The 20,107-nt window shown below is 42.3% G+C and overlaps 2 protein-coding genes across 3 annotated transcripts in view; one reads left to right on the forward strand and one right to left on the reverse strand.

The window, feature by feature from the left end:
- Positions 1 to 1,479: 1,479 nt before the first annotated feature.
- On the reverse strand, positions 1,480 to 18,590 carry Nudt21 (nudix hydrolase 21). Its single transcript, XM_021169724.2, has 7 exons — positions 18,322 to 18,590; positions 13,825 to 14,025; positions 12,747 to 12,810; positions 10,461 to 10,550; positions 5,086 to 5,161; positions 3,726 to 3,840; positions 1,480 to 1,741 (listed from the first exon to the last, which is right to left on the reverse strand). Exons 1-7 carry the CDS (start codon positions 18,435 to 18,437, stop codon positions 1,720 to 1,722), a joined length of 684 nt encoding a protein of 227 aa, XP_021025383.1. The 5' UTR covers positions 18,438 to 18,590; the 3' UTR covers positions 1,480 to 1,719.
- A 157-nt stretch (positions 18,591 to 18,747) lies between these two features.
- Positions 18,748 to 20,107, forward strand: part of Ogfod1 (2-oxoglutarate and iron dependent oxygenase domain containing 1) — a 31,510-nt gene continuing 30,150 nt past the window's right edge. The window contains exon 1 of one of the 2 annotated variants that reach the window (XM_021170840.2): positions 18,748 to 18,987. In XM_021170840.2, the coding sequence (XP_021026499.1) occupies positions 18,834 to 18,987 (154 nt within the window). In that variant the 5' untranslated portion in view covers positions 18,748 to 18,833. The remainder of the gene's footprint in view (positions 18,988 to 20,107) is intronic. The other variant, XM_029480446.1, reaches the window with a different exon arrangement.

Below are 20,107 nucleotides of genomic sequence, written 5' to 3' on the forward strand. Positions count from 1 at the left end.
CTGGAGGAGAACTAGTGGCTTTCAAGAGGACAACAGTTGTCACTCTTGGATACGAAGACTAGTGTTTACCAATCATGGGCATGGTTAGACATTGCAGATGACTCTAAATAAACTTGAATGAGTTTAATTCCTCAGCCACACTTGGCCCAACTGTCAAGACAGCATAAAAGTGTGAGAACTAATCAAGCTAATTTCTGCCTATTACAAATGTTAAACTGGCTACCTTTTGTAACTTTTCCTTCACTACATTAAGCCTACAGCCAACAAGTCCGCAATAAAGCAACTATGGTGGCCGCAATGACACAATCAGCCAAGTCCTTTACCCATTATTTTTATGAGTGTTTTGTCTTCATGTAAGTGTATGTACCACATGCATGTCTGGTGCCCGAGGTCAGCCGTGTCAGATCCATGTAACTGGAATTACAGATGGCTGTGAGCCACCAAGTGTGTGCTTAGAACCAAGTCCAAGTCCCATGCAAAAGCCTCTCCAGTCTTAAAACTTTGTTGAGATAGGGGTCTCACCATGTCCCCATAGCTGGCCTGGAACTCAAGAGATCTGCTTGCCTTCGCCTCTGGAGTGCTGTGATCAAAGATGTGTGCCTCCACTCTCGACCATCTTTGTCCTGAAACTTTACTCCTATAATTTCATACTAACCATGCAGGCAGTGTACTAGAAATTTAAAGTTGCTGTTTTCTTTGGGCTGACAAAACCTTTCTTGACCTCTAGAATCCAGTTGATTCAGACTATTCCTTTGTTTCTATTATTTTTGAGGTAGGGACTTGCTAAGTATCTCAGCTATACTGGGATTCTGGATCCCCCAGCATTAGGCACCCAGGTCCCGGGGTTAAACGTATGTACCGCCATACCCAGCCTACTCTAAAATACTTTTGAAAAGCTTTGCTGCTTACTAAAATCATGTTTATCATTATGTATACAACACCTCACTGTAACTCTATAATTTGAGAGTTTAAAAACTCATGTAATTTTGTCATGGCTCACTCAGTAAGAAGCAATCCACAGCAGTGCAAACAATCACTATGCCATTACATGAAAATACTGCAATGAGTTCTAGATGGACTTCTTTTTACACCAATTCCAATGATTTTCAGCTTACCTATTTTTAATGTACTCCCAAATGTTTAATGTCTTGACTTGTGAAGTAAGGCCTAGAGAGTTTTATAAAATATACTCGTCAGGTAATATATTGGGAATTCTTTGTAACAGAGTGTAGTTTGGTACACACTGTACCTTGGACTTAATCAGATAAATTTAGTTCCCCAGAGTAAAGGAAAGTCCTCATTACAAACACCTGTAACAGCCTAGGACCATATGCTTCCAACACTACTGGAGCAAAGGGCCCACAATCTCACCTTATCTCATCCATGATCATGTTTTAACATTCCCCAGTCTAAAGCAGGGAAAAAAGGATCCTCAGCTCTAAGACTTTTCAGAGTTTAATGAGAAACTTAAAAAAAAAATACAAATAAGAAATTCACTTTCTTTAATGTACAAAAAAAAAGTATGAGTAGAACCAAAAGCTAATGAACACTGCCACATGTTTCCACCACTATCACGGTCATATTCATTTTACTCTTCAAACAGGAAGGTGGTGGCTATTTAGGGAACAAGAGAAAACCAAAACTTGTTCTACAGTTACTCTTCTACACGTGTAAGCTGTGCTCATAGAGACGGCTTCTTTTACTTCTGCATACAGGAATTCAGTTGTATATAAAATTGAACCTGCATTTTAAAAAACAGAAAACTTTTATTAAAAACAGTATTAGTTATAGTTTTCACCTTCGCCTGGCCATCTCTCCCCTTCCGACATGTTAAACATTTCTATACAACAATGAACGTCGACCTCACTGGTCCCGCTGCAGAAGCAGCTGAGTACTTACCCTGAGGCACATCAAGAGTGAAAATTTGGTTGATTATGAATTACAAAGTTCCTTGAAGGCATAAAAAGCTCTTACATGTCCTTTGCTCTGTGCACATGTGTTCACACAGCAAGAGGCCAAAGTAGAAGAGCAAGAGCTGAAGGATGATTAGTGACGCAGTAAAAAGGCCAGTCACCAAGCTTCCACAGAAGCAGTAAGTATCATGGCTAACATGTAGTAAGTACTTCGAAGTACTATGTTCTAAGCACTTTGTATGTGCTCTCTGACTAGAGTCCTACGAAGAAACTACCATTCTCATTTGCATATGAAATTTACGGCAAATAAGTATTAAGAGTTTGTTACAAGTTATACTACTAGCAAGTACTGAAAGGAGCCAGAGGGATGGGGTTAAGAGCACGGGCTGCTCTTCAGAGGACCAGGTTCATTCTCAGCACCCACAAAACAGCTCACAACTCTCTGTAACTCGAGTTCCAGGGATTTGACACCCTCATGCAGACATACATGCAGCAACACACCAATGTACATAAAAGTAAATCATAAAAAATTAAGATTTAAATCCAAATACTGACTGCACAAGCCAAAAGACTTTGTCAGTCACACACCCACACAAAGGAGAGAACACAAGCACAGGAGTGCAAGTGTTCATGTGCACAACATGTGAGCACAGGTGCCAGAGGTATCAGGCAGCTGTGAAGCTGCCCAATGAGTGCTGGGAACTAAACTCAGATCCACTGCAAAAGCACCCCACACTCTTAGCTACTAAACCATCTCTCAGCACACAGTCCATATTCTGTTCTTTTGCTGTTTGACACAGGAAACCCTGGCTAGCCTACAGCCATAGCCCTGGTTAGCCTACAGCCATAGCCCTGGCTAGCCCACAGCCATAGCCCTGGTTAGCCTACAACTTATTGTGCAGAGCAGGATGGCTGTGAACTCACAGTACAGCAACCATGCCTGACTTCATAATAAACTGTTTTATCTGCGGTTCTTATCTATGGTTGGCATTAAGAAACTAAACTAAAAGTAAATGTAGAAAATACATACTCAAATGGGGCATGTGGTGTACACTTTTGATCTCAGCACTCCCAAGAAGAGACAGGAAGATCTCTGGTTTCTCAGCCAGCCTGGTCTACATAATGAGTTCCAGGATAGCCAGGGCTATGTAGAGAGACCCTGTTATGGTTTTTTTGTTTGTTTTTTGTTTTTGGTTTTTTTTTTAAATCCTATTTACCTAAAAGTTCAGACTCCATATAAAACTATAGGGCTACATACCATTTGGCCAATTCAGATCTAAGTGCAGTATGTTCCAAAAAAGAAAAAGAATAAATTACACTAAAAGATCTGAGTATCCCCCCTGCTACCCCGTCTTTTTTTTTTTGAGACAGAGTCTCTCTGTGTAAGATGCCCTGGCTATCCTGGACTTGCTCTGCAGACCAGTTCAAACTCTCAGAGACGCACCTGCCTCTGCTTCCCGAGTGAGTGCTGGGATTGAAGGAGTGCACTACTATGCCTGGTGATTGTCCCTACTTTTATATAGACCACTACTTTGTATTTTAAATATTGACTGTTGTACCATCTCTTCTTTGAATAGACTGCAAACTATAGAAGACACCGGATCTGAGAAAGAACAGTTACATGTCAGAACATCATGCCATAATTTGACTCTTCCGGTACTTTTAAGCATATTTTAATCTAGTGATTACATACAATGTAAAAATATATCAACTGTCTTTATTTTCCTTAAGCCTTAAAGTTTGTGCACTATCACTTCTCAAGTGGCTCCAGGTGTCTTTATTTGACGTCTTACATAGTTCAACTCTGCATACCTGCTCAGCAGCTGAGGAAGACTAGAAATGATGGGTCCATACCCCGGTGCGTTGTCATACAGCTCAAACAATGGTGCAGCTACCAGCTTGTAATTTTTAGGGACTGCAAACAAGGCTACAAAACAAAAACAGTATTCAATTTCCTTAATCTTTCATATAATTTTTACTCCCACTTTGCAATTAATCAACAGTTTTACATTTGCGAAAAGCTTTGCTGTGTGTAGGTACACGTGCAGGACAGAGGCTGGAGGCTGGAGGGCAGCAGCAGGATCCTTTCCTCAATCCCCTCAGCCCTGTGGTTGTTGTTTGTTTTTCGAGACAGGGTTTCTCTGTGTAGCCCTGGCTGTCCTGGAACTCACTCTGTAGACCAGGCTGGCCTCGAACTCAGAAATCTGCCTGCCTCTGCCTCCCGAGTGCTGGGATTAAAGGCGTGCGCCACCACTGCCCGGCTTGAGAAAAACTTTTCAGGAAAAAGATAATTCTCATTACTCACTTTGGGTTGTCTGTGTCAGCTAGAGATTAAACATATATTTGAAACATCCTCTCAAGAAAGAAATACCATAAACAACTTAAAAAAGCAAATTGAAAATTGCCTTGGGTTTATAACTTAATTTTTAATTCTCCTATAAAACTTCTGTAAGAAATGGAGCCAGGCATTGTAGCAGTTCCAGCACTCAAGAGGCTGAAACAGGGGGATCAAGATTTCTAAGCACGAGGAACAGAGTTCAAGCCCCCAAACCCATATAATGTATACTTGTAATCCTGGTGCTGGTAAAAGCAGAGACAGGTGGCCAGCCAGTGTGACCTAATTGGTGAGCTGCTGGAATGAGAACATTCCTAAGGACACTCACAGCCAAGGAGGGAGAAGCGGATAAGCAGGCTGAAAACAACCCAGCAGCTAAGAGCAATTGCTATTCTTCCAGAGGACTGGAGTTTAGTTCCCACACCGGCACCCATATGCACATACGCACGAGAGCACACACACTTGTAGGTGAGCTCGGACTACAGAGCAAGAGCCTGGGTAATAGTGAAAGCCTGGAATCCCAGCTCTTGAGAAGCAGAGGCATTAGGATGGGGCATTCGGGGCCAGTGGAGGTTACATGAGATCGTGGAGCTTGGTTCTTTGTTCTTGAGGTGGGGGCATAGGAATGGGAGGTTGGGAGAACTGTTACTTGTTGAAACATAGCAGGTCTAAAGACTCTTAAAGGACAATCTCGAGGCCTTCTGCAGAAGTATGATGTGTTTCTGTCTTACAGTGAACCTAAAGCTACTCAAGAAACCTGGAGGAGACAAGCGGACAACCTCAGAGACCACACTTACAAGAGCCTTTAGACGGCTGCCTTCCAGATAAGTATCTTACCTTTCTCTTGAAGCTGAACCAGAAACAACTTCTTATGTTCCTTGGGTTTTGTTATATGTGCAGGAATATACGGATACTAAAACAGAAGATGAGAGTAACTTGTAGGTTTCAAGCATCGCTATTCTTAACACCTCATGTGTTAATAACTATCAAGTTCTTCCAATTACAGACACAAAGCTCAACTACCCTCATAAGCTAACCCAGTCTCACTGTAACGCTTATCTGATGGCCTCTCTACATGTACACTTCCTAGTACACTGCTGGTATGGGGTATGCTTCTGTCTTGCTTCTCTTTAATGGACCTACCTAACAGCTACAGTAAGGGCCTTTACACACATGTAATAAATAGTAAACCCATCGGCTGTTTACGTACAACAGTCAAGTGGAAATCTGGCAACTGGGCAGTATAACTGCTGGGTAAAATAGAGAAAATATTTAGAAAAATTAAAAGGACAAAAAGAACTAGAGAAACTACTGCTTGAGAGCAATCTGATATATTGGGAAATGGGGTATAATTATCAGACTCACTTTATGTAGAAACTTTTGAAGCTAGTACCTGGGGCTGGAGAGATGGCTGAGCAGTTAAGAGCTCTTTCTACATGACCGGGTTCAGTTCCCAGCATCCACATGGCAGCACACATTGTCTCTAACTCCAGGATCTAACACCCTCACAAAAACATACTTGCAGGCAAAACACCAATGCACATAAAATGAAAACAATTATTAAAAAAACAAAAGAAGAAGCTAGTACCTTTGCAAGACCGCTCAGTTTAGTGAAGCCATACTGCAACTCATCTATCCGATCTTTACTCAATACAAAAGCCTACTACTTACTCCCTGTTCTCTCTTCCTCACTGGCACCCAACGCACTCACGTTAGGACAATCACACACCAGCACTACCCCTAAAGTACAAATGAGCTCGTGTAATTCTCCCAGGTTTTGGTGGTCTATCTGAAAACCAGATTAACAGTGAAGGGACAGGGAGTCGAGAGGTAGTTCAAATCACACTTGAAAAACACCTGTGGGTCACATTCAACAAATCACAGCCACACAGAATAATTTCCTTTCATTTGCTGCTTCCCCTTTCAAAAAGGCTACTCTCCAGTTCTGCTCTGAACAGCTACGCTGGTGAGGTTCATATGAAAAGACAGAGACAAGGAAGTAATGATATACCTTTTCACGGTGACACCCAATGAAAACAGGCAAGTTGGCTAAAGCCAAATAAACACACAGCACTTTACTGATATCTATACTTCCAAGGCCAATCTTACAGTTCAGTGAAGAAAAGGAATACCACGGAGCCGTATAGTAAAGGAGATAAAAGGAGGGTACTCAGCAAACAGCCTGGAAGACTTCTGAGTTATCGCTGAGCGCTTTCCTTCCAATTAGGTCAAGGAATGGCCAAGAAACCAAAGCCTGTTTAGAAGAATTGTTGCACATATCTTTGAAATAACAACTTCACCATTTTGTGTATGGAGAAACTTTGCTTTTTTTTTTTTTCAAAGATTTATTTATTTATTATGTATATGAGTACACTGTAGCTGTACAGATGGTTGTAAGCCTTCATGTGGTTGTTGGGAATTGAACTTTTAGGACCTCTGCTCGCTCCAGTCTGTCCAACTCCGCTCTCACTCAGTCCCTGCTTGCTCCAGACCAAAGATTTATTTATTATTATACGTAAGTACACTGTAGCTGACTTCAGATGCACCAGAAGAGGGCATCAGATCTCATTATGGGTGGTGTGTGAGCCACCACGTGGTTGCTGGGATTTGAACTCAGGACCTTCAGAAGAGCAGTCAGTACGCTTACCTTGCTTCTTAAAGCCAGGTCACAGATGTGTTGTGGCAATGCTCAGGAATACCAGTGCCCACAGAGCCCTGTGCACTTGTCCCCAGCTACACAGACAGTCAGGAGAGGACAGAACATCTTTTGCCTGGCCAATATTATGTAACACTTGACCTGGAACATACTGTTATGAAAAGAAAAGAAGCTCTCCAATAATAGGGCTTTTGATCTGTCCAAAAGACTTAAGACCCAACGTTAAGATACTAGCCAAAATATGAATATCTGAGCATCAGTAACATTATTGGTCATTATAGTGGACTTAAATACCTTAAATGTATTAAGTCCACAGTCATACTAACATTGTAATGAGGCGTTCATAGCCCACCTGAGAATCACTCTCCCTCAGATGTTAGGGTAGGCCAAGCCTTTCTGGAGTCTGCAAAGTTTCTCAACTCATGAAACTGTAGAGAAATTCATTCAAGTCTTGCCAAAGGGGAGGCAGCAGTCCCTGGGTTTCCATTTTCCTGACAGACAATTCAGAGGGGCATTCACTATGGTTGCTTGACAGCTCTTAGCAATATTGCTCTAGCTGTTCATGGTTATAGTAAGGTCAATACTATTCTGGGGGGAGGGGGGGTTGGTTTTGCTCTGATGTTGTTGAGACAGGTCTCACTATGTAGCTAAGATTGGGCAGGAACTCCTTCTGCCTCTACCTCCAGAATACTGAGGTTAAAGGGATGCACCACCATGCGACTGCTGCTTCTGGTTCCCCTCTCCCTATACTTTGCTACTTCCTATCTCACTTCTCAATCTGTATCCACATCTGCCTTTTTCACTCCATCATGTATCTTTGAGGGATGAATGCATTCTTCTGAAGACGTAGGAAAGGAAAAGAAGCATCTACTAGTTCCTCTAGAACTCTATACTCCAGAGTGACCAAGTAGTTGATGAGGTTCAGGTTTTCTGTGTTAAAAAAGAAAAACACATCTCCAGAGACTTCATGACTCTAGGAAGTTATCAACAATGAATTACCTGTTAACACTAATGTTATGAAAATCAACTGTCTTAGTCAGGGTTTCTATTGCTGGAACGAAACACTGCGACCAGAAAGCAAGTTGGGGAGGAAAGGGTTTAATTCAGCCTTTAATTATGTGTGTACATGTGTGTCTAAACATATGGGTGCAGGCACCCACAGAGGGAGAGCTATCAGATCCCTGAGGCTGGAGTTAGAGGTGGTTATGAACCACCCAATATATATCTGGAAATGGAATGCTGGCCCTCTACTAAACCATCTTTCTAGTCTCCATTGCCAATGCTTTATAAAATAAAATCTTTATCCTTTACAATTCACACTAAAATATTTACAACTGAAACAATACCTAGGATTTGCTTCAAACAGTCCATGGGGAAAACAGGAAGATGAAGCAGCAGTAAGAGGGAGGGAATGAAAAATACTTCATCTGGGTTGGAGAGATGGCTCAGCGGTTAAGACTACTGGCTGCTCTTCCAGAGGTCCTGAGTTCAATTCTCAGCAGCCACATGGTGGCTCACAACCATCTGTAATGGGATCTAATGCCTTCTTCTGGTGTGCATGAAGACAGAGTACTCATATACATTAGAAAAATATATATATATTAATTATAAAAGCCAGGCAGTGCTGGTGCTAATCCCAGCATTTGGGAGGCAGAGATAGGCAGATTTCTGAGTTAGTGGACAGTCTGGTCTACAGAGTGAGTTCCAGGACAGCCAGGGCTACAGAGAAACTCTGTCTCAAAAAAACAAACAAACAACAACAAAAAACACTTCACCATGAATTTATTGTTAAAGGTGAATTTTACTTACTATAAATTCTACTTCTACATATTTTAAATTTTTTCTCTTGAAAGAAGCAGGGTGGGCTGGAATTAGCCCTGCATACATAAGAAGTGGTTCAATTGTTAACACATCAAAAGGGAAACAAAACAACAGAATCATTCTGAATCTGTGGTTTACTGTCTTGGCATAGTATAATCCCAATGCTTTGGAGAGAGAGGAAGAATAGTTCATGTCCAGACTTGGCTATCTATTACATTCGATATACATCACATACATACATACATACATACATTGACACACATATACATACATATACATGAATACATAAGACAAAACTAGAAGAGAAGAAGGAAACTCCGCTTGGCTTTGTAATGTTTTCTAAATCTAAATTAAAGACTCAAGAAAACAAAATTAAAAGTCAAGGTCCACTTTGATCTTTTTAAAATTTTAAACATTTCTACTTGTTTCTTTTGTGTTTGAGGGGAAGTGTGGTGGTTTGTATATTCTTAGGTTAGGTCAGGGAGTGGCTATGTTTAGGTATGGCTCCCATGGACTCATATGTTTGAACAAACCTATGGGGACCAGAGAGTGGCACTATTAGGAGGTATGGTCTTGTTAAGAGTGGGTGTGTCACTGTGGGCGTGGGCTTTAATATCCTAGTCCTAGATGCTTGGGTAGTACTCTGCTAGCAGCCTTCAGATGAAGATGCAGAACTCTCAGCTCCTCTTGCACCATGCCTGCCTGGATGCTGCCATGTTCCTACCTTGGCAATAATGGACTGAACCTCTAAACCTATATGCCAGCCTTAATTAAATGTTGTCCTTATAAGAGTTGCCTTGGTCACGGTGACTCTTCACATCAATAAAACCTTAAGAGAGAGAGGGTCCCATTTTCAGCACCCGTGGTAACTAACAACCATCTTAACTATACTTCCTGGGACCCACTTCCTCCTTCCGACTCCCCAGGCATCAGACATATATATATATATACAGACACACACTCATACACAAGAAAGAAAAAAGCTGTTTGGTCTTAAAAATGGTTTTTAAATCAAAATTAAGAAATGAGAATAAGAAATGGGAAGCTGAGGTCTACTCTGATTATCTTTTCATTTTTTATTTAAAAAATTTCCACTTATGGAGCTGGAGAAATGGCTCAGCAGTTAAGAACACTGGCTGTTCTTCCAAAAGACCTCGGTTCAATTCCCAGCACCCCCAAAGCAGCTCACAACTGTCTGTAACTATAGTTTCAGAGGATCTGACACCTACACAGACAAACATGCAGGCAAACTACCACTGACCACAAGACAAACAAAAACAAAAAGACTTCTAATATTTCTTTTTAAAAAAAGGTGGTGGTGGGGTAATTGAAGAGATGGCTCAGCAGTTAGAGTCACTCACTGGCTGCTCTTTCAGAGGGCCCAGGTTCAATTCCTAGCATCCAAATGGCAGCTTGCTACCATATGTGACTCCAACCTCGAGATCCGACATCCTCTCTGGCTTCCACAGGATACATACATTCAGGCAAAACACACATATACATAAAAATAAATACATCTTTAAAAAAAGTTTTCACTTTGTGTGTGTGTGTAGATGCCACAACAGTGTCCTATCCTTCTACCATGTGAGTTCCAGAGATCAAACTCGGGTCATGAGGCTTGGTAGCAAACCCACTGAGCCACCTTACTAGCCCTTAGTCACTCTTTAAATGTCTTGAATTAGTGAGTTTTCTGCTTTACCAAATGCCTGGTGAACATAACTAAATACTGACTGACCTGAGGAGGTTCAAAATTTGGTCTCCACCAGTTCCCAATGCAGTCATCAATGACCCAGTCTTGCAGGACTCCATCTTGACGACCAAGTATCTGTGCAAAGTAATATAGTAAGTAATGAATACACACACCTGAGAATTCCCTTCTGGGTTCAGTTGTTTTGCCCAGTATTTGTCTCTATGTTGACCAGTATTTCTTTTTTCCAGCTGCCTTTGAATATTAGGACAGGCCGGGCATTGCCATGATGCCTGCACCTTTCCCCGACTCTGACGATCTTATAACACATCTGTTAAATCAATGAATCAATACCATACTAAAGAAACCCAGACAGTTGTTGGGAATCTTTAATTTCTGCACCTAATGTCCCTTTTCAGGCCCAGGATCCCATTTAAGATACGATACTTATGTCATCAGTTTCCCCGAGGCTGCTCTGGACAGTGACAGTTATGTTAGTTTGATGATCTTGACAGATTTGAGAAATGCTAGTTAGGATTTTTGAGTAGTATTTCTCAGTGACACAGAGATTCTGGCATGGAAGATAATAGAAGTAAAATGCCATTCTAATAGGATACCAAATCATATGAAAGGGTCATGTTATCAATATGATTCACTGCTAATATGAACAATGATTACTTATCTGAGGTAATGTTTTTATTCCCACACTATCTGAGAGCTCAGATCAGTTTTCAGCTCAAACAGCGACCATTACCCGTCTTCCTTTTCCTCTATCAGTCTATTCTGCTCTGGCAAAAGCCCAGTTCATAGCTGAGCACAAGGCCTTCTTTGGCCGGTCTCCTACAGCACTGCACATTCATGGTCTCATTATTATATTATTCCTGCCTTATTCCTTCATCTGGAAAGCAAACTTTCTCTATTGTCTCCTGAGAGTTGGTATAAGACACAGTACAGTTTTGAAATTTCTGCAAGAGTTAAAATAACTATTTCCCCACAGTTGCTTTACAGTGCGTGTAGCGATCAGAGGACATACAACTCTGAGGACTCCAGCTCCTCCCCCGCAGCCGGGCTCTGGAGATGGAGCCCAGGCCGTCAAGCTTGGTGACAAGCACCTTTATTAACCGAGCCATCCCGCCTGCCCTGCTAAAGTCTTCTAAGCGGCCCCTCCATTCACAGATACAGCACTTGCGCTATTACTCTGAGAGAATCATGATTTTTGTGACTCATTTAGCTTCCATTTTGGCTGAATTCCTTTTGATTTTTTAAGACTGTATTTTCGTAAAAAGCTCTCTTCACAAGCCAATGCTCTATCTGCTCATTAGGTGCAGGAGTTCTGACAAGGCTATGCCCCCTCGTAAGACTTCAAAATCACCTACTTTTCTTGGACTGGTCACTCTGCAGAGCAGAAATCTTCAGTCTTCTGCCCAGTACCAGCTCTCAGCTAGGAACAGTACTGTTCTGTTCCACACTGACGGCTGCTCTCAGTCCTACTTCACAGCGTGACTCCTACACTGCTTACTAGTCAGGATCTAAGTTTTCAGATATTCTCCCCATCTCTTAAACATTTTACTGCTAAATGTTAGCTGACTTAGTGCCCACTGACTCAGTCAATAGTCAGTCCTGGCACAACTGGACAGAATGGGAAAAACAATATAGATCAATATAACCTTTATAGAGTCAACCAATCCAGCTGACGCATGGGCTCACTGGCCCTGGAAGCTAGCGTGGGCAATCCGTCAGGCTCTCTGTTCTTCTCTGCTGCATTTCTGATGGACATCCTGCTGCGCTCCATTTCTGCTGAGTCTGCTGTGGTGTGCCCCACAGCCTTCTGGTTCTCGCTTAGTTATGACTTCATCTTTTTGTTAAGGTCTCATTTTGCATTCCAAAAACTACTGAATTTTATACCTTTTTTAAAAAATGACCTTTCTCCTGACGTTTTGGTGGTTTTCAGAAGAACCAGAGGAAAAGTGAGCAGGTTTCCTCGGAAACCTCTACCAAACAGCAACTGAACATTATTGTTTCATCGACATTTTTGTTTTATTTTAGTTTATTTAGCAATTGGGTCTCACTCTGTGTAGCCCAGCTGGCCTAGAACTCACTATGTAACCTAAATGGTCTTGAACAAGAGAATCCTTTGATCTTAGCTTAAGATTTCAGACATATTTATTTTCCAGAAGACAATTTATACTAATTCAGATTTAAGTTCTACTTACTGACTAAAAACTGCTCAAATTAAGTTTATTTCTACAAGACACATGAGGATTTGATTATTTATTAAGAAGGTAGTATTCAGCTGGGCAATAAAACTGTCAAAGTGGTTGAACAGAAAAATACCTCTGTCATTAAGCGTTTTAGTCCTTCAACTTCATCTTCTCCTGGGTTAAGTTCCCCACCAGGTCTGTAAAAGTTAACAAGTTCACGTTACAATTGCATACAATTTGGGGATAACAGCAAGAACACAATAATCATCACTTCAATCAGGTAACTGAGAAGACACATTCCAGGGACATCTGATAAGCAATCAAAACAAGGCCAAAGGTGGAGGGTATGCTGGGAAGTTGAATCTATAACGTTAAGTACCAGACCACTGTATACAATCCTAAGTTTAAACAGCAAAACTAGTGTATATATCATGAGCACAATCACTGGCCAACAATCCACGTCAGCCTCCTCAAAGGAAAGCTAGATTTAATGGAGTTTAGCAAACAAATACCCAGAGAACAGACTACATTCTTAGATCTGAAGAATGAGGACATTTTCTTTTATTTTTTTTAAGAATTATTTATTTATTTTATGTATATGAGTACACACACTGTAGCTGTACATACAGTTGTGAGCCACCATGTGGTTGCTGGGAATTCAACTGAGGACCTTCGGAAGAGCAGTCAGTGCTCTTAACCACTGAGCCATCTCTCTAGTCCCGAATGGGACATTTTTCAAGACTATCAATTTAGTTTTGAGGCCTTTCTTTCTTGTTTGTTTGTTTGTTTGTTTTTCGAGACAGGGTTTCTCTGTGTAGCCCTGGCTGTCCTGGAACTCAGAAATCCGCCTGCCTCTGCCTCCCGAGTGCTGAGATTAAAGGTGTGCACCACCACTGCCCGGCAAGGCCTTTCTTTTTGGCACAATCTGACCAGTGGGCAAGGAAATATTTAGAGTCATAAGCTCAAGTGATTAAGCTACATGAAAACAACTGAATTCAGTAACATTCCCATCACTTAGAGAAATTGAGTTTGGCCTAATGTAGCTCTATGGAAAGGAAATAAGCATTGTACTAGAGAAAAATAATGACTTTTCTTCAAAGACTCATTCATGGTACTGGTTTAAATAAATAAAGGTTAAACTTGTATTTTAAGCTGCATTAAAACAGTCATTTTTTATACATTGTCTTGCTGTTATTTCCAACACTACTTACAATTTGAAGAAAGTTGTCCCCAACTGTAGCAGTAACACGTGGGGCAGGCGGTGTTCATGCACAATCAGAACCCCTTCTACAGTCCTTCTCATCCCAATCTTATCAAATTCCTCCCTCATGCGCTGAAATCTGGCTGCAACAGAGCTGTCCTTCTCATAGAGGGGCTCCTTTGTACCAAAAGTATAATTGGTAAGTGGGTACCTGTGAGCCAAATACAAACATTAGCATGAGAACCAATGCTCTTATTTATTTACCAGGACAGTTCAAAACAACACATACAGAAACCATACAAACACATACAAAACTACACTGTGCCAGACCAGCCAAAGCTTCGTAAGCACCTATGAGAGAGCAGAGAGCAGAGTACTGCTGCTGCCTGATTCCTGAACCCAGATCTTCCATTCCTCAGTCACAGACAGCACTGCCCTAAGGTCCCTGAAATGCTTAGCCAAGTGTTTATCTATACTGGTTTTAGATCATTTCATGGCACTGATGCCAGAAGTAGCAGCCTGGTTCCTCTGACTAATCTAGTTACAACTTCTATTAACCAACCTGTACTAACAGCTAATCTGTTTTCTCCTACGTGCTGAGCCACCACTGTCTATCAGCAGCTCTCTAGTTGCCTTTTAATCTTTAAAAATGAGTGTTTGTACACATATATGTATGGTGTTCTACAATGTGTGTCTGTGTTCTCCTTTCACCTGTGGCTTCTGGGGAACTGAACTCACATCAACAGTCTTAGTTAGCAGCAAGCACCCCCATCCACAGAGCCACCTCACTGGTGGTACCAATTATTTTCTTTTCCTCCCAGTTAACAAATACTCAAAATTGTCTAGTTCCTTTTTTAGATCAACCTTACTTCTTCAGTTTTTGGCTGCTTGTTTTTTCATAGAGCTGACCTGGAACTCACTTGGTTATCAGGTTGGCCTTTAACCCTGAGACCCACCTGCCTCTCCTCCCCAATGCTGGGATTAAGGTCAGGTACTACCAGTGGCTTAGACCTGTTTTCTTTTTCCCTCTGAGCCTTGTGTAAGAGAACCCAAACTGTGACTTAAAGTGTTAAACTTCATCTTGCTTAGTAAAGATCAAATCCATATTTACATTGTATCACACAGTCTACCTTGCAACCCCCTGAATATAGTTTTTCCCCCAGTAAGAATATTTTGACTGAACATGGCTAATCCCAAAATATTTCATCTACCAAAACCCCCTTGATATAGGCCTGGGAAGACAGTAAAGTACTTGTCAAGCAAACATGAGGACCTAAATTCCATCTCCAGCTCCCACTGTGGGAGGAGGTTTTGTGCACTGTCTTCTCAGATGCTGATTTCTATGCCCAGACACCTGGTTACAGTCCTGACAATGGCATGGCCAAGCATCTTCAGTCTCAATGTTATGTAAAAACTGTTTTCCATTACCTCTGATGCGTTAATAAAAGAGCTGATCTGCCAATCAGCTGGGCAGAAGAGAATAGGGCAGGACTTCTGATCCCAGTCTGTGGTCTCAAGAGGAGAGAGGGAAGGAAGAAGGTGGAGAGCGCAACCAGGGCCATGAGGACACACATGGACCAGACTAAGCTAGGGTGAGATTCACACAAAAGACCATTTGGCTGGGTATTGGCAGCCTAGCTGAATTAGAAGAGCTCAGAATCTGCATGACATAGTGGCTGCAGCTTGTTAATAAGAATACCAAATCCTTTTATTCAGGATAAAAAGGGCACTGAAATGTTTTGTCATTACCTGGGAGCAAAGGGGAGAGGAGAGGATAGAAAAACCCCCAGAACTACATTTACAACCTACCAAAAGCAAACAATAAAACCCACCAACCAACACACACAATCTGAGCACAGTAGTCCCAATGCTGTGGAGATGAAGACAAATGTACTTCTGGGGTTCACTAGCCAGCCAATCAGCCTAGCTTACTCTGCAAGTGCAAGGACAGTGAGGGACTCTCACCTCAAAAAAAAAAAAAAAAAAAAAAAAAAAAAAAAGTGGGAAGGGAGGGGCTGGAGAGATAGCATACGTAGGCACACCTGCAAACACTACAAAACTAGGCTGGTGAGATGCTCATGTGTAAAGCACCTGACATGCAAACTGCATCTGAGGTCCAATCTCCAGAACCCATGCAAAGATGGCTATAGTCGGAACACCTAAAAGCCCAGTACTCCCAAAGCAAGCTGGAGGGCAGACAGAAAAATCCCTGGAAGCTTATGAGTCAGGTAACCTAGTGCAGATCAAATGAGACCCTATTCTCAAACAAGGTGGACTGGCTCCTGAGATTGTCCCGACTTCCACATGTATGCTGTGACTCAGGCACAGCATACATTCACAAATGCTGTGAACACACACACATATACCCCACAGACACAACTATATATATATCTGCATGAATGCATATAGCACACATGTGCAACATGCACACACACACACAGAAACCAAACCAAACCAAAAAACCCTCTTGACGGTAATAGACAACTAACTACATACTCTCTTCAGTTGTTCTTGAGAAGGGAAATCAAGGTAGCCAAAAAGAAAAGATTAATTCCAGAAGTCAAATTCTAAACATAAAGTAGCTCTAAAATAATAAAAACACGCAATTCTCAGGGGACTTTAAAGACTATCAACACTTTTGCGGTAGATCCAAAAATGAATCTTATACCAACAATATTAGGAAGAAGTTACTACACACAGTTTTATGTACTGTACAATGCATTACATGTGTTAAAGTTTGGTTTCCCCAACCGACATTAGAAAGAACTGAGACTAGCCACAACACATTTCTATTGTAAGGGCTATCTCCTACACCCCAGGATCTCAGCGGAACGAAATGTTCCAATTTCTAGCTGTGAAATCTGAGCAGCAGCCCACAAAGATCATATTCTCCCCCACATCATACTGTGGGCATCTTAAAGCAGAGGTGCATCTACACACCGGGCCATGTGCATGCACAGGGTGGTACAAGGGGACCCATCCAGTGTTTCCTGAATGGGAATGGACTGCAGAAACAAAAGATGTACTTGCTACTTAATGGGTAACTCCCTCAGGTGAACTCAAGTTCACAGAACAGCAATTTTACTTCTCAACACTGCATTTACACAGGAAGCAAAAGTAACATGCTCAACCTGCAAAACCGCCTGCTGAAAGTACATCTATTTCAACAACTCTCCCCAAAGGCTGGTGTGAACAGACACAGTAATCAAGGAGAGTTTAGATAAGACCTATAGTGAAGTCATGCTTCCAATTTTTCACTTTTTTGAGGTGCTGGCGATAGAATCCAGGGCATTCCACACACTAGGCAAGCCCACTGCCAGTTAGCAAACAACTCCTGTGCTCCTCCATTCTTTTTAAAGGAGCACTCGCCTCTCCCATTTTATGGGAATCTTATAAGCACTTAAGTGACAGGAAATTAAAGTGCTACTGTGAATTGTGAGACAAAAGTAAATTTGCATAGACACGACTGTCAACTATTTCCACATTTTATAGACCTTGCATTTCATTACCGAAGTATGTGTGCCAGTTTTGTCAAAAACAATAGTAGTAGTTGTTCTTGAGAACAGTTCTCAAGAGCTCAAGAAGTTTTCAACTTCATGTCACATTTAGTTTTAGGAGGAATGGTTTATTTATTTGAATATGAGAGATTTGTTTATTTATTTGAATATGAAACAGTGAGTCACTAAAATGACTTACCCAAACCCCACTCTCAGCAATGTCTTGCACATTTTAAACAAATAACCAGTCTAAACTGGACATTTTTTCCCATTAGAATCAGCTCCACACTAGGGAATGAGGTACCAAACATTATAAGCTATATCCCAATCTCAATTTCTTGCCACAACAAAATTCTGTTTGAGTGATCCCGAAATGCAATCGTCTGCTTAAGACAAAGGTTTGTTGAAAACAAAAACAGCCTGCAAACAGGCTGTCTGGGCACCATGTAAGGTACCTCTGACCTCTGAAAGTACAACCAGACAACAGAGTGTGTCCTCGCAATTTTAGGTCTACTGGGAGTCTGCAATGATACTGTATGTTGGCACTTTGGTAGACAAGACACACAAATGCAGAAAGGTAGACCAAACAGCGCGAAAATGAATAAAATGTGGCCACTGGATGGAACACTACCCAACATTTAAAGAAAAAAAAAAAAAAAAAACCTAGGATGTCAGAGGTTAATCTGGAAAAGTTACTGTAGAAGAAATGTACACCCTACAAAACTGAGTTGTTCAAATAAACACAAATATATGTGTGATGAAACAACCAGCAACGGATTGTAAAGATACACACATTATGAATTCAAAGCAAACGCAAGTTCTAACCATGACTGAATGAAGGGAAAGGGGGAAACGAACCTCGCTTTTAAAAATAGGAAAACTGCCAAGTCGGGGTCGAGAAACAGGTCTAGGAAAGAAAGCGCGCATCCCGGAAGGGACAACCCGCATCCGGCGTGAGGGAGGAGCGCGCACGGGGAGAGCATCAACGGCCGAGGCCGCGCCGTACTTACAGGTTAATGGTGCGCTCCAGGGTGAGGGGCTTGGTCTGCTGGATGTACTTATTGCCGAACTGGTTGACCCCCCGGGGCCAGCCCGTCTGCGAGCGATTGGGCGGCACCACAGACATGCTGAACAGTTCCGACGCCGGCGACGTGCAGAAAGCGGGGGCCCGGGGAGACGTCCGCGGGGCGGGCAGCGGTTATCTGCGTCCCGCTCAGCAGCCACCACCCGCCATTAACAGTCGAGATCAAGAGGCGCGGAACACACGCCGGAAGTGAATACACTCGGGAGGCAGGAAGTTGGGAGGCAGGCCACTGCGACCACTCGACCAATTGCTGGTGGCGTGACGCAATATGTTGATTTTCCATTGGTTACTTGTGTGGAGATCCCGCCTCCCTGTGCTTTACTGCCTTTCCATTGGGTAATGCTGGTGAACTAAGGAAAGAGGGTTTTCGGGAACTGTAGTTTCTGGAGGGAAGTAGCGTCCTGACTTCCTTGGCGTGGGTCTGTGCATGGTGAGAAGATGAACGGTAAGCGGCCGGCGGATCCTGGCCCAGCGCGGCCAATGAAGAAGGGAAAGAAGCAGGTATCGGCAGAGTTTTCGGACGCTGTCACTGAAGAAATCCTGAGGAAGCAGGTGGCTGAGGCCTGGAGCTGCCGGACACCGTTCAGCCATGGTAATAGGGTGCTGTAGGGAGGCGCGGCAGCAAAAGGTGTGGGGAGGATCGCAGCCACCTCCGACCCGGGCGCCGACTGCTGCTCGGTTCATTCCAGATTCTGCTTGATTTGACAAGCCTGGGGAGGAAAATAAATATAAGCTCCGGACACTATGGGGAAGTGGGAGACATGTAGCCTGGGGGTTGAATTCTAGAATCAGAGGTCACTCAGAATCCCTCTGCTGATTGTACGTCATTGGGCAATGCATATAACTTTGCTTAAGGACCAGTTTCTTCGTTTATAAAACGGAATCGTTAATAGTATTCCCCCTCCGAAAGATGGGATTGACAAACTAATGTTTGTAGACATTAATAAACGTTTCCTTGAGAACCGGTAAATAGCTAGTAAGCGAGGGTCACTCTCCCCTGTTAAATGGACTGTCTAACCCACGCTGGTGTTGAGAGCTCCCAGAGAAGCAAGCACCTGGATTTACCAGTTTTCACGTACCTTGTCGTTGGCCTAAGTGACGCACAAAACCAACATAATCTTGAAAGGAACGATCATTCCAGACATAGCTACAAGTTATATACAATGTGACTCTGGCTGGGTGCGTCTTGAATTTTCCCAGACTTGCCGATTGTCTGTTTCATTTGAGTGTTTAAACAGGGGAAACCCTGGGCGCTCAGGACGCAGACAGAAGATGATTACATAAAATGCAGACTCCGGCTGCCCAGTGACTTCTCAGTTTCTTTGTCTGTTGCAAAGGTGTAATAACTATTATCAATTCCTCAGTTGTAGAGAATATAAAAAATGCTTGTAAGGCACCACTGGGTCAGGATTGGTTGTTACTCATAATCTAATGGAAGTGAAATCAGTTAGAGGTTAAAAACCACCTGATTTAAAAAACAAACAAACAAACAAACAAAAAACCCAGAAATTTGGAGAAAGAAAGGGTGGTATTAAAGAAATAGCCAGCCAGTTTTGCTACTTTTATTTAATTTGCTAGTCTTGTTTTACTTCGCTCTGGAGAGAATGAGTTAAGAATCTAAAACATAGCTGGGTGTGGTGGCGCACGCCTTTAATCCCAGCACTCGGGAGGCAGAGGCAGGTGGATTTCTGAGTTCGAGGCCAGCCTGGTCT

Source organism: Mus caroli, chromosome 8 (genome assembly GCF_900094665.2).
Source record: "Mus caroli chromosome 8, CAROLI_EIJ_v1.1, whole genome shotgun sequence".
Classification (NCBI taxonomy): domain Eukaryota; kingdom Metazoa; phylum Chordata; class Mammalia; order Rodentia; family Muridae; genus Mus; species Mus caroli.